Source organism: Melanotaenia boesemani, chromosome 14 (genome assembly GCF_017639745.1).
Source record: "Melanotaenia boesemani isolate fMelBoe1 chromosome 14, fMelBoe1.pri, whole genome shotgun sequence".
In the NCBI taxonomy this organism is placed as follows: Eukaryota; Metazoa; Chordata; class Actinopteri; order Atheriniformes; family Melanotaeniidae; genus Melanotaenia; species Melanotaenia boesemani.
In genome coordinates, this window is record NC_055695.1 from 9,923,479 (window position 1) to 9,938,542 (window position 15,064).

The 15,064-nt window shown below is 37.8% G+C and overlaps 1 protein-coding gene across 3 annotated transcripts in view; it reads left to right on the top strand.

The window, feature by feature from the left end:
* The window catches only part of adamts10 (ADAM metallopeptidase with thrombospondin type 1 motif, 10), a 53,540-nt gene that overhangs the window by 19,014 nt on the left and 19,462 nt on the right, over nt 1-15,064 (top strand). For all 3 annotated transcript variants that reach the window (XM_042007203.1, XM_042007204.1, XM_042007205.1), the window contains 10 exons: nt 526-671; nt 1,601-1,644; nt 2,003-2,108; nt 5,292-5,438; nt 5,656-5,797; nt 7,377-7,484; nt 8,577-8,722; nt 10,412-10,475; nt 10,813-10,915; nt 14,885-15,018. In XM_042007203.1, coding sequence (XP_041863137.1) covers nt 526-671; nt 1,601-1,644; nt 2,003-2,108; nt 5,292-5,438; nt 5,656-5,797; nt 7,377-7,484; nt 8,577-8,722; nt 10,412-10,475; nt 10,813-10,915; nt 14,885-15,018 — 1,140 coding nt within the window. The remainder of the gene's footprint in view (nt 1-525; nt 672-1,600; nt 1,645-2,002; nt 2,109-5,291; nt 5,439-5,655; nt 5,798-7,376; nt 7,485-8,576; nt 8,723-10,411; nt 10,476-10,812; nt 10,916-14,884; nt 15,019-15,064) is intronic.

A 15,064-nucleotide genomic window follows, 5' to 3' on the forward strand; every position in this document is an offset into this window, starting at 1 on the left:
TGAGGTTGCGACAGTATTGAAAGTAGTCTCTGCAAGTGGTTCTGTTGCTGGTTTCCAGGTCTAAAAAGGCAAACTGGCCCTGGAAAGGAAAATGAGGCCAGGAGTGGGTCCAGAGATGAGGGAATGTGGGATGAGACAATTACTAGTTATGTCACCACATGCATTCCTGGGTTACGAGTTCTCGCCAGCTGTGGCTAGCAGAGCACTTCCTTCTCTCCTTCTCCTCTACGCACCCTCACTGTGCTGTGAAGGTGCAAAGTTTTCACAGATAGGAAAGACTAACATACTCTGTTGGAAAAGAAACCTCAGTCAGTGCAATACAGGAAAACTAACACTGTGTTATCAAAGCATTGTTGAGCTATCATGTGATTGTTGGACTATCTCATTTGTTGACTTTGTTATTAAATTATCTTTGTAAATGAAAGCATTGCATAAAGTGGATTATTTTGTTTCTTAAGGAGGAGATACAGAATATTATTTTTCTAAACATAGTTTTGAGTCTATATTTCCCTTCTTGTCTACCAGCCAACACTAGAAATCAACCATCATGCAGGGAAGTCTTTAGACAGCTTCTGTAAGTGGCAGAAGACCATCCAGCACCGGAGCAGCTACGGGAATGCCATACCAGACAACGGCATCGCTCACCATGACACCGCTGTGCTCATCACCAGGTCAGAAACAAGACTGCAGAGGAATGAGTAGTTAATACTGTTAATCTGTTGTGGAGTTTTCTTATACCTACATAAAAGTAATTTATATGAGCTTTCCTTTGAACACCATTAAAGCCTAAACAAATCTTCTCCTACGAAGTCTGTGAAGGAGAAGGTGTTTGCCTGAGATTTATCATTCCCAGCCCCCTCTCCTCACAGGTTGTCACGAAGCCAAATCCAGCAGAGTTGGGCCTCTCTTCACAGAAAAAGGGGTAAAATAAAGATATGAGAGGGTTTTAAGAGATGATTTCAGATTTATTTTCTTGAAGTAAGCGCCTTAAAATGATCAAAAGCAAAGCTTTCTTGAATTTGAAAGCATTTTTTTTCAATGTGTTTTCTGTTCATCTCTCTAGCTACTCTCTCGGCTATAGATGCTTTTAGAGGAAAACAGACAACAATAGCCAATGCATATTAAACAGATAAAACACTCATGCTATTGACTGAGGAATGTGCAACAGAGGAACATGGTTTGGTCAGAGTCATCTGAATGCAATGGAGCTGGGCAGAGTTGCCACAAATGCTACTCTGTCTTAAAGAATGTGCTAAATTCATGGTGCATGAGGTTAACTGAGAAATATAGGAAGCATGTAACAAGTGAAGGTCAAAACTTTTCAAGATGTTGTTTTGGTGGTGATTTTGTGGGAACAGTGTGGTTTTGCAACAGGATTTATCAAGCAAAGGATGGAAGCTGTCCAGACAGATGACACCTCAGTGACCAGCCATAGTTTCCGTCTATTGTTTTTTTTTTAAGCCATATCTGTTTGTTCTCACTACTGTCCACTGTCTGTCCATAACATGTCTTAAGAATGTCTGTCTGTCACCATCTGCAAATATGCTACGTGTCCACAACAGGTGTGCTAGTAATGTGCCTTTTTCCCTTTCATCCATAGGTATGACATCTGCATACAAAAGAATAAGCCCTGTGAAACCTTAGGTAACTTTCACAATTATACTATTGTTATTCTGCACTAAAGGGAGGACCTCCCCTCCAGCTGTAACATTAATCATCAGAGAACACACACATCTCCAATTCAAACCCTAAACGACCCTAAATCTTATTTCTTACCCTTGAAAAATTTATATGCATTATATGTGTGACTTTATTTAACAGGGTGATTTAGTGTGGACGATGCTGCTTTACTTAAATAATTGTTAAAGTTATCAATGAGTGACATTTTTTTGCTTCTCAGTCTTAGTTTCCCAGTAGTAAACATTGCAAGTTTTTTTACACTTCAAATGACTTTTATATTAATATACTGCATTTGTATGAATGCGTGTGTTTTTTTGGACAGGTCTGGCTCCAGTAGGAGGGATGTGTGAACCAGAGAGGAGCTGCAGCATCAATGAGGACATTGGCTTGGGAACAGCTTTCACTATCGCCCATGAGATCGGACATACGTGAGTGATAAAGATTTCCTGGATGTGTCTGACATCTCCATTTTATAAATGTGAAGAATGCCTGTAAACAAATTCATATCTGTATACAGGCATGGGACCGCAGATGGAAATTAGTCTGTTCGATGCATCTTGCCTCTTCTGAGATGAATGATTTTTGTGCTTGACAAATAAAAATAAACAAAGAAAAGATACATGAACACCATCACAAACCATTATGAAGAGGGGGAGAATTAAACCAGACATCTGACTGAAGGACATGTGTGAGCGACAGTATGTTTACTCTAATAAGGCCCAGTATTATCTACCTTTGTAAACAATAAACAGCTTTTCTGTACTGATCATGGCTCTCTCTTCCATTAGGTTTAAATTTGGGTTTGACATAAGCTAATTTAATCGTGAATGTCATTAAACCAACTTGAAATATTTCAGGGTTAAGTTAAACAGTTTAACAGAGATCATTAAACCAGAATAAAGATGATGAGTACGTAACTGTTCAGCTAAAAAAAATTTTAAATAGTTGATCCATGACACAAACACAAACTAAGATACCAGAGGTGTTGTGTAACCTCTGTTGCAGATCTGAGCTTTTTTTTGCTCACCAGAGAAATGATCCTTAAATTTTCACCTTAATATCTCAAGAGCTTTTTTTTATATGTATATATATCAGACTTAAAGAGTCTATTCTATCAGTCAAGACTGTGTGAATAGTTGTATATATTATTTCAGTCACAGTTGAAGTAGCTGCATGTGGGGCTTGTGAAACACCTGGAGATGCATCTGTTTTTCATATCTGGCTCCTTCAGATTACACAGATCGCTCTGTTTATTCATTTATGTGGTACAGGTGATCCATATCAGTTATTGACTAGCAATTGTCTCGGCCTATTTCCTCAGCTTTGCTCACACGTGTAGGAAATCAAGAGAAGTTACTGTACTGTCCCACTTTCTCAGCCATTTAGTGTCCCGTTTGCTTTTGTTTGCAAACCACATTGAGAAGGATTTGAGCAGATGTTGGACCCATCAGCTCCTCTAATGGTTTACACAGATTTTCAGGCACTCAAACCCAGAGGCCATCTTATCAACATGACTGAACAGTGTTTGTCACTGTAATTAACACATGTATAAATGCAATCTGTTTTCTTGGCTTCGATGCAATCGGCAGTTGTTTTTAATTATGAGAGAAATGGTTTTGACATAACAGAGCGATGTTAGATCAAGTGCAGGCCTGTTTGTGGTGAAGGGTACACACATGAAAAGACAAGACAGAAATGACTCTGTTGGGAGATGAAAAGCTTTCAGAGCATTTTTATTTCAGAAACACAAACACATCTACCATGAGTGTTATTCCAGCCTGCTGTGAATGTTCACTGACCAAAACAGTTCATTTATTCAATGTAATAAATGCATGAATGTTACCCACGTTGTTCGTTTATTTTTGAGCATATCATGTTAAAGTGGACCAAAATTAATCTTCAGGATGAGACTTGTTTGGTTTCTGAAAAATAACCAAGCTCTTCTGTCTCTTGTTTTATGATAGATTGATTTGTCTGATAAAGCAAATCAAGCGTTGATTCAGTCTCAGGGCCAAAATTCTAACTCTGGCACAAGAGGCTGTAACTAGCAATGATCCACATTAATCAACGTAGATTATTCCCTACAAGGTCTTATTCTTTTTTGGTATGTTAGATAAAGGGTAAACTAAGGGTTCTAATTACAGGGGAGCTTAGGGGAGCTCAGCTCCACTGAAAAGCAGATGAGCTCCCCTAAAGATATTCAGCTGACAGTCTAAAGGGGGAACCTAAAAGTAGTCCACTATCAGATTACGTTTAATTATTTAATTAGGTTCCTGATGCTTCTTTAAAAAAAAAGTATTAATTTGTCAGAGTTGTGTGTTTGTTCATTTATTTAACGGATTAATTAAAATTATTATACAACGCTTTCGTTTCCTTCAGCAGCATGGACAACAGCATTGTTTGTTTATTTTGTGAAGTGAGCCCAAACAGCGACTCCTTAAAATGCTGCTTTTAATGGCTGTTAAAAGAACTTTCTGTCTCTATGTGAGTTGTTACTGACTGAACAAGCTGCAAACAGTAGTAGCAGAATGTTTTTGCCAGTAACCATATTTTTGACCGCGCTACTGTACACTAACATGTGCACATGACTTGCAAAGCTGCAGTGCACACCCGAAAATGCGGCTCTCCGAGAGCTCCTGCGTAATTCAAGCCCTGGGTAGACGTCACATAGAGGTGCATTACAGGATTATAAAATCTTTTTTCAGTATTTTCATTTGCCATAAATATTTAGTAAACATAAAAAAACAGCAGGATTTAATATATGCAATTTTACATTTAAAAGATATTTGTTTTTATAATTAATGACTTAAATGATTGTTGCCAGCTTTGAGAAATTGCAGCTCTAAACTGGGTCATTTTACAAGGTTGCAAAATACATTTCCTGAAGTGATTCTTCAAAGAAGCTTCAGCCGTGTGTAAAATCTAAATAAAAACAGAATGCAGGGATTTGCAAATCTCATAAACTGATTATACATATATATATATATATATATATATATATATATATATATATATATATATATATATATATATATATATATATATATATATATATATATATATATATATATTATTAGATAGATAGATAGATAGATAGATATTATTATTAATTATTATAATTATTGTATATAATACAGTAAAATGTTTCATTTTAACATTTCTAATGTTTTCTTTTATTTTTACTGTAGATAAAATATTGGTTTATGAGATTTGCAAATCATTATCTTGTTTTTTTTTTAAAGCATCCCAGTGTTTTGGAATTAAGGTGGTATTTAAATGTAAGCAAAGGAAATTATTGATTTTGATGGTGTATTGGTTAAAAAGAAACACATGTTATTAAATACTGTTTTAATGTCTAATAAATAAGCAACAACACTAGATTCTCTGTTGTGGAAAGGTGATACTACTAAAACATTTGGTTGTAGATTTTTGACAGATAGTAGGTGAACGTTTGTGAAAGTTGCGGATTGTAATCTCTCATTTGTCTGTTCTTTCGATCCCTCTTGGTTATCCACAGTGATCTTTTTCCCACTGTCCCCATTGCTGCCACAGGGATTATTACCCATCCACATGGCCTCAAAGTGTTGTCACTGTATCATCATGGGCTTTAGGTTTGGGATGAACCATGACGGTATGGGGAATGCCTGCGGGCCCCGCAGCCAGGAGACCGCCAAGCTGATGGCTGACCACATCACCATGAAGACAAACCCATTCATCTGGTCCGCCTGCAGCCGGGATTACATCACCAGCTTCCTGGAGTAAGTCAGCCAGTCAGATATATCTATAACAATGCAAACATTTATTATTATTATAAAAGAAATTATAAACAAACCTAAAGAACATTTTTGAAGGTCAAAGAAACCAATTTACAAACTGATTATTACAACATATTCACCTAACTTGTTAAGTGTAAAAATAAAACAATAGCTTTTTAAGTTTCCCCTTTTTTCTCTCCCCTATTTAATGTGCTTTTAGCTCAGGCATGGGCTCGTGTCTAAACAACATACCTCCAAAGCAGGAGTTTGTGTACCCTACCACAGCACCGGGTCAGGCCTACGACGCAGACGAACAGTGCCGATTCCAGTACGGCGTCAGATCTCGGCAGTGTAAATATGCGGTGAGCACACGTACAAAAAATGAGTGAAACATTGTTACTGTCAGATACCTTACTCACAAAAAGCTAGGGATATTCAAATTTCGGGTAGAATTTGCAGAAAATGTAAACAGTTCATTTTACACTGACAAATCATGAATTTATTGAAACCAAATCAAACAGTGGTGGTATACCATAAAGAGCTCAGTAACCCGTCACGTGAACAGTATGACGAAGAGGACGTTTTAAATACAATTCAATTCATAGTTCAGACACTTCCTTTTTTTTCTTTGGTGTTGTTTATTGTTTGTTTTGGGTTCACCTGTAAAGCTTTTTTAACTATCTTTATTTACAGAGACATTTTTACAATAACAATCAATAACTTGCTTGACGACTGAGAAAGTATAAGAACACATGTAAGGACATGATAAAAAGAAAATTACATATATTGCTCACACAAAGCTTTGAGTTTTAAAGCTTTAGAATTTGTGCAAGGTTTTAAAGAATCCAAATGACAGCTCAGATAGGCCCTGAACACACTAAGATTGGGTTCCTGTTCACCTGTAAAGCTTATAGTGTATAGTTAATTATGTTTAGTACAAAGGTTATAGTTAAGTACATTCTGACATCAGGCTAAAAGCTGATTATTCCTAACTTTTCGTGAATAGTATATACAGCAAAACTCTTCTACTCTGGTCCTCGAGGGCTTCCCTGCTTCACCTGCCCCAGAAGAATGGTTCATTAACTGAATTGTGCAGAACCAGAGGACAAGATGCTGTGGAGATCAGGTGTGTTGAAGCAGGGAAACAACCACAACCTGCAGGGCTTTGGCTCTTGTGGACCAGAGTTGAAGAACCCTGGTCTGTAGCAGCCATCTCCTACCCAACAATGACTCAAGTGAATTTGAAATGGGATACCAAATTGTTATAAACAAGATTTGATTATGACATTTATAAAATACATAAACCCCTTTTTTTATTTTCACATTTTAAAGAAATTGCAGCAAAAATTTTACTGAATCAATTTAATGTGAGATCTTAAAGTCTGGTCCTCGAGGACCACTGTCTTGCAGGTTTTTGGTGCTTCCCTGCTCCATTACACCTGGCTCAAATTAAACTGATCCATAAGCTTGTTGTCAAGTTCTACACAAGAAGCCATTATTTTAATTGAACTGTTTGATCTCAGGCTGTCTCCATCTCCCTCGTCAGTCATTTTTTACACTGCACAGTCCTGATTCATGCTCCTCCGTCTCTCTTCTTCACATCTGTGACGCAACACATCTTGCAATACTTTGACAGAATAACTTTCTTTTTATTGCATGGTCAAGTTTTACAAGGCCAGCTTTGGAGTGAATGGACATCTGGAACAGCAAGCTGCTTTATAGACTCATTATTATCGATACTATGTAGTCACAGCATATGTACACAATAAAACATAATCCCATGTGCTGAAGGCATTGCTGTAAATGGGAAGAGATGAATGATGGTTTTTACTCTTGTAACTCACCAACCATCATTTACAAAAAAAAAGAAATGGTGTCTCATTCTCTCTCTCTCTGTGGCTTTCATCAGTGTTTTTATTCTCTTCCCACTCTCACACACAGGAAGTCTGCAGTGAACTTTGGTGCATGAGTAAGAGCAACCGCTGCATCACCAGCAGCATTCCTGCCGCAGAGGGAACCATCTGTCAGACCAACACTATAGAAAAAGGGGTAAGCGCTGAAAGTATCATTCTTTTTAAGACTTTAGTATAAAGGGCAAAGAGTTCATGCAACAAGCTTAGTCCTCCCATTGAATCATCTTTGCTTTGTTTTTTTTTGTTTTTTTTTTTATTACTACATGAGAATCTTTGTTGGTTTGTTTTAATTTTAAAATGATGATTTATAGTATATTTCCTTAACAATGTCATAGTTGTACATATCAAACTTATCACAAAAAATAAGGAAATTTGTGTTCGGTTGATTGTTTGTTCTCTTTAATAAAACCTACTGGTGTTTTATAATACAAGCCTGATTCGTCATTGAGATATAACTTAGGGATCGTGCTTTTGTAGAATGAATCCCAAAGCTAAATGTGTGGGTAGTGCCCATTAAATGTGCCAAAAACCCATCCAATATTTTCTTGTTAGTATTCACTCTTTTTTTGAGCTTCAAGTGCTACGAGTAACATGTATAACTGGCACCTAATTGATAGACAGACATATTGGAATGAAACCCTGAAGCCTGTATCATCCCATATCTCCAGCATCTGTTACCTAACTACATCCTTCAGGATGACAGCACTCTCCTCCACAGAGCCAGGATCATCAGAGTACTTCCACAATTTTGTAGAGGAATGGGATGCCACCCCACAGCAAAATGTGACCAAACTGGTGACCAGCATGAGGAAGAGATGCCAGGCTGTTGTGGCCATGAATGGATATTCCACACACACACAAGTCCCTGACAGAGTAAAAATTGCCAATATTTGTTGTTTCTTGTGTTTTTTTTTACTTATAACTGTGGGAGAGTGCTTTCATCCAGTCCATCAAGTGACTAAAAAAAAAAAAAAAAAAAAAATACAAACAGGAATATTGAATGGGGTGTTGGAATATTTTGGGAGGCATTACCCAGACATTTAGCTGTGTTGCTCCTTCCACAGAAGCATGATCTCTACAAGTTATACCAAATTTAAATAATCAGACTTTCTATCACTGTTTAATACAAAACCATAGGTATTATACCAGAAGAGATAAAACTGACCAAACACAAATTTCCTTATGTTCGGTGCTGCATCTGTGTTGTTGTTGATATTATACACTGCAGTGGTGCTACAAGAGGGTATGTGTGGCATATGGGACTCGTCCAGAGGGTGTGGACGGAGGCTGGGGTCTATGGTCGCCCTGGGGGGAGTGCAGCAGGACCTGTGGAGGTGGAGTCTCCTCTTCTGTTAGACACTGCGACAGTCCCAGGTACAGATCTTACTCATGACCAGTCTAAAACACAGCGCTGCTCTTTTTTTAATTCGTAGTAAAACTGAAATTACTTTTGGACATCAGTGAAAAGACCAGATATACTGAAACCATATCACAGAAGGTTGGATGCTGGAATGGGAACACCACCTTAAGAAACTCTGTTTTGCACCTGCTACTGCTGTTGTAGCTTTGGTTGATTTTGGCTTAAAAGTTTATTAAAATGGTTCAATTTGATGAATAAGAAAAAAATGGAGATAGCAAGAGAAAAACTTGACCTTCTCTCAGGTTCATATGCACTGCAAGCAACAGTTTTGGATTAAGTCAATGTACTTTGCTAGGGTTTAAAATTTGCAAATCCAGAAAAGCTAACCAGTTATTTTTGTCGGCTCCCTGCATGCAACACATGGCCTCGGTGCCAGGAGGATCCTTACAGTGTGGTGCATAAACAAGGCAATTTACCCAAAATTCAAGGTGGGGGTGTCAACTCTGCATCAGTAAAGACATCCAGCTGATTGTTTGTTAAGCACCTGGGACAACATTACAGTTATAACAATTTTTTGTTAAATAATTTTAGTTAACAAGCTAAGAAATTTGATCATTTCTTGCTAAGCATTTTAAGCCTTCTGCCTATATTTTTAGGCCTTTGCTTGAAAAATGTTTACACTTGAAATGATTATATTTCTACAAGCACAAGGTCTATTTGAATATTTTTGGAGTCATAGTAAAAGGGTACACCTGTGAGGTTTGTTAAGATGTGTAAATATCCTTATATGTGTTATTAATAAAGTATAAATTAAAATGGCACATAGCAAAAATGGAAAAAGTTTCAGGCTTGCCTAGAAAACAAAAACACTGTCAGGATAAATATAAATATCCCTCTGAAAGCTTGCAGCTGTATTTCTAACCTCTATCAAATCATTGTACAGTTATGAATATTATCAAAGAACAACACTGATTAAAAAAAAGTGAACCAGAACAAAATTAGAGAGGTTTTGGTACAGACAATTCAGTCTAAGTCAACACAGTATAGGTCAAAAATTAGGTCAAGTATTAGGGTCAATACAAAGTACATGAGTGAGTGATTATGTAAACAGGAGAACACAAACTATAGTCAAAGAGTCCTTACATGTGTGGGACAAACAAGAAGGGATCCTATTAAACCTTTAAAATCTGCTTTGTTCTTCAGACTCCAAAAGCTATGACAAAATGAAACTCTTCTGTAAACTCGTCACAGAAGATTAAGTTAACAGAATTAAAAGCCTTCTTGCAAGCAGCAGTGGAGTCTAAATCATCACAGAATTACTGGTCTTGTGAATCCCAGTTAGCAGATGCCTCATCTTGAACTGATTAAACTGAGAATGGATTGACCCAAATATGAGGCCAACTGTCTTCTCCTGTTTCATTTCTGAGTATTGCTGCACACATTTTTTTTGCTCTAAATCTGCTTTAATTTGCTGAATGTTTAGCTGACCCATTCGTTTACAGAGACAAACTATAGCGCCTTACTCAGCCGCATCTTCAAAATTAGAGATGTTTTTTTCTTTGTTGGTGCTAGGGTGTACACCTGGAAAAAATTTAAATAAAAAAAAATAAAAGCTGAGGAAAAGACTTTGTGTGGATGTGTGATGGAGGTTGGATGTAGTTAAGATGTAATTGACTCGTCTGATTGTTTGGGTTTCACTTCAGGCCAACCATCGGCGGAAAGTATTGTCTCGGGGAGAGAAAGCGCTTCAGGTCCTGTAATATAGATGTGAGTATGTCTGCTGCTCCGTCATCAACATCACTGTCAGTTTATTAGCCAAAATAATGAATTTAACGTTGTGGTTGCTCTTTACATGTGAGACATGTGGTACATACATATAGTCACATGAAAGAGAAAGTGCACCATCTTTTAATTCTAAACTTTTCATACCAGGACCTAAAATAGAAAATCTTCTGGTCCTTACAAGGTCTTAAAATGAGGGAAGTACAACCTCAAATGAACAACACATGGCATATTAAACTGTCACTGTGTAACAAAAAAGTAAGCCAAAATGTAAAAGCAATGTGTGAAAAATGAAGAAAGTGTGCATCTGTGTGTGTTACAGGAGTGCTCTGCAGGCTCTCGAGATTTCCGTGAAATTCAGTGCTCCAACTTTGACAACAGTCCTTTTCGGGGAAAGTTTTACACCTGGAAACCTTACAGAGGAGGTGAGTGAATAATCCTGTTCTGTCTTGTGTTTGTGAGTACGTGTTAAGGAGTAGTGCGAGAGTGCTGTAGCTGCCTTTACCTGCAGGGCACTCACTTCATTGATTCTCAGCCAGTCCATTCAGATCTGCACTTATTTCAGTGTTAAACATGTGTGAGAGTGTGAAAGTTGTCATCCACTGTTCATCACAACCTCACCCAAAATCCAGTCAGAGAACAGAGTAGTTACTTATTCACTGTGTGGGAAAGTCCAGGCATGACCGCTACAAAATATTAGAATATATTGAAAGCTTGCCTGCAGTGGATACAGAGGCAATCTGGAAACAATGTATGGAGTATAAGTACTGAAAAGAGTGATTCTTTTGAATAGTCTATGAATACTGACTGAATGAAAGGATCGGGAAATTTTTAGTGGAAGTCATGAGCTGGTTCAATTTTTCTAAATGCAAAGAAAAGACTTCTCTGCTGTAGCAGAGGATACATTAGACCATCCTTTATGAAAGGAAAGAAGTCAAAGACTTTCAACCGTTTTTGGGGAGGCTGAAACATTTAAAACTATAACTATATAATAGCACTGATCACACACTCTGGACCTCTTGAACCAATGTTCTGCAAGTTTTAGATGTTTTTCTGCTGCAACACACCTGTTACAACTGAAGTGGTTTTCCAACAGCTTGTTGTCAAATTCTGCACCATCCTTTTGATGACACATTAATTAGAGTCAGGTGTGTTGCAGCAGGGAAGCACCTAAAACCTGCAGGGCACTCACCCAAGAGTTCTGGATTTGTGATCCCTGCCCTAAAGCTTTACGTTTAAATCAGAATCTGCACTTCAACTACAAGTCATTCTTGATATGTTTTATTCAGTATGGATTATAAATTATATACTTACTTCTGTACTTTCATACTAATTTTTATTCATAGTGATAAAAATAAGTGGACAGGGGTTTGACTATGAGCAGCTATACTCAGTATGACTCGTCGCCTATATTCAAGTTTTAATTTAACCTTGATAATGATATTGCATAAGTACTGGGTTGTCATCTTTACATAACCTGGATAAAAACCATTGTAAAATATTTTAGTTAACAACAAAATGCATCACTTAGTTGGATTGTCTAAGCACCTCAGTTATCCCATCAGAAGTCACCTTTGTTTTCCACAGCCACTACTGGAAAAATAACCACTTGCGAATGCTCGGGCATCTGGTCAGGATGTCTTCGGAACACCTCCCAGTACATGTCTCAACTGGTTTAGGAGTACTTCTGTGTTTGGGGATCTTTGCCTAAGCTGTTGCTTCCTTAACTAGTCCTGGTTAAGCGTCAGAAAATGGATGAATGAATGGGCAGTGACTAATTAAAGAAAAGTGGTAGGAAACTAACTGTGAAAGTAACTTAATAATGTGCAAAAACAAAAATATTTCAAATAAAACAGTAAAATACAAAATAAATAAACCCATCAGTTCATTGTAACAGGACCCAGACTAGCGTGTTTATCCCGAAGTAGTAGATAAGTAAAATTAGCTTCAAGCTAAATGTCAGCAGAAAAAGCTGATGACAGGAAACCATAGACTGACCATTTAAGAAACAAACAGAAGTCATAGAAAAGACTGCCTGTGTGTGTGTGTGTGTGTGTGTGTGTGTGTGTGTGTGTGTGTGTGTGTGTGTGTGTGTGTGTGTGTGTGTGTGTGTGTGTGTGTGTGTGTGAATCAAAGCTGCAGACTCTCTTGTGTCTGGCCAGCAGATGCTGGCTGCAGAGAGCCACACATCCCAGAATTTCTTGCAGGAATTCTTTGTTTCTTACGGGTACTAGATGCTGAAACGGGACGTGAAAGATAAATAGTTCCAATATAACTGTTTTTAATCTGTCACCTATCCAATTCCAACTTCAGGCAACAAGTGCTCCTTTCATCAAGTCAGCTGATTTTACAATGGAAATCCCTTGCAGCTGTTAAAATGGGAACAGTGCCGAAATTTTTTGCCCCATTTTAAGGCCAAATCACACCACCCAGCCCCTTCTCTGTCCTCTCCAGCCCTCTCTCTGTCTTCAAATCTTCAATTCAACTTTCCTTTTTAATTTTACCCTCTCGCTTGGTGAAAATTCCCTTATTCTTCTCTTTCTTTTCTTCTTAACATCTTTCTATTTCTCACTTTAATTCACCTAAAGAAATCTCATTTCTGTCCTGACATGGAGAACAAACAGCCCTGTTCTCTTAGTTCAGACACCCAAGGACCGTTAATTAAGAAAGCTCTGTCTTAACCTCTTTTTATTTAACCAAGTTACATATTATTGTTTTCAGTCCAGCAGTCTTCACATTCAATCTAATAAGCACACACTGAAAGCTACGATTGCCCTGCCAAAAGCCCAGCTCCTTGGGACTTGTAGTTTTCCATGGTGTAACAGCTTAAATGTCTGCTAGTCCTACCAGTACATATTCGCTTTTTCTCTATTTCCCAACACACACTGTACCTGCTTCGGAGCTGCCAGCACAAACAAAACACAGCCCAGACTGATGTCAACACCCACTCAAGAAGTGGAGATGTTGGCAGGTTTAACAGATGAATTAAGATTTGTGGCAAAACCATGTATGTGGATGTGTGTATGTTTTTACATTTTAGTATGTTTATTGGCAACTCAGTAACTTCCTCATATCACGAGAGATGCTAATCCTAAACATGGAGACATTTGTGAGACTATAAAGACGTTTATCTCAACTTTGACCTGATATTTATGTGGCACAGACGAGTTTTATTATTGCTACTAGCCATTTATTACTTTTCTTTATTTTATAGTAGTTTAAGTTTAAGAGACAGTATATGAGTATATGTGTTTATATGTATTCATTGAAGTCACTCAGTGGTTTGGTGGCCTTATCACAGAGACATAATCACTTCCAGCTGCTTGTTCGCTAGTTATCTCCACAGAAAAAAAACCTTTTCCACTCCCCTGCAGGCTTTAGCTGTCTTTGTCTGTGTATAAAAGCAGTAGTTACATGTAATTTAGGTTGTTTGTTCAGGTGCTTTGCACTTTATTTCACATTTTGTAATTTAAATATGCAGAGTTGCACACAAATGTTTGATTACTTATTGGTATTTATTGAATAATGTAATAATGATACATGCGACTCTGCTGTCCAGATGCAAGTGAAAGAGAAAGTTTTCGTGGTTTAAAACAGCAAATGTGTACACGATGTAGTTAATTGTGAAATAATGTGTGTGCTCACCTAATTGGTATCTTCTCCAGGGTGTTTGGGAAAATGCTTTCCTGGGGGCCTGAACACTCTTTAAAGCATCCGGGTGAGGCCATGTGATAAGAGATTAGTTGTATTTGGGTTTTCGGTGTTGGGACATGGTCTTGGGGTTGATTTACATGTTTGTTTATATAATTCTTTCTCTAGGTAGGTTGTAGATGTCTGTGGAGTCCATATAGCGGGATTTTAGAATGTAGTGTTTGTTTTTATGACATGGGAAACATCTCTGTCAAAGGAAGTAGTTTAGCCCAATCAGTGACAGAGGAGAGTCTGCTACTGGTAGAGGCCAAGCAGCTTCATAATAGTAGGGTGCAAGGACCCTGGTCAAATTTATACTTAAGCAAATGGTTGCTTTACTGTTTCTAGTCACTCACACAGTCTGCTTTTTCTGCCTGCATCATTGTCCAAATGTGTAGTCTACAGCACAGCCATAGCAGAGAACTTGTTTTTCACACATCAGTACAACATACACACTTTTACACAAGAAGCCTTTACAGATTTTTTTGCAATGGTGGAATATCAAAAAGCAACATTGAGAAATTCATGATTCACACAAGATTTGGTTCCTCAGTTGAGATTCAGGATTCCCCTTAGTGTTATTCACCCATAAGTAGAGTGGGAAAAAACTTCACCAAGACAAAAAAAAAATCTGTATCTAGAATGAAAAATAAGTTCTTGTATGTTGATACTGCGTGTCCTGCTCGTTGTGTTTGTGTGTCTAGGTGGGGTGAAGCCATGCTCGCTCAACTGTCTAGCAGAGGGTTACAACTTTTACACAGAACGTGCTCCTGCTGTGGTGGACGGCACTCCGTGTCGAGACGACTCTCTGGATGTGTGTGTGAATGGAGAGTGTAAGGTAAGTTAAATGAAGGTACTGTGCACACAATTGTTTATGCACAAGC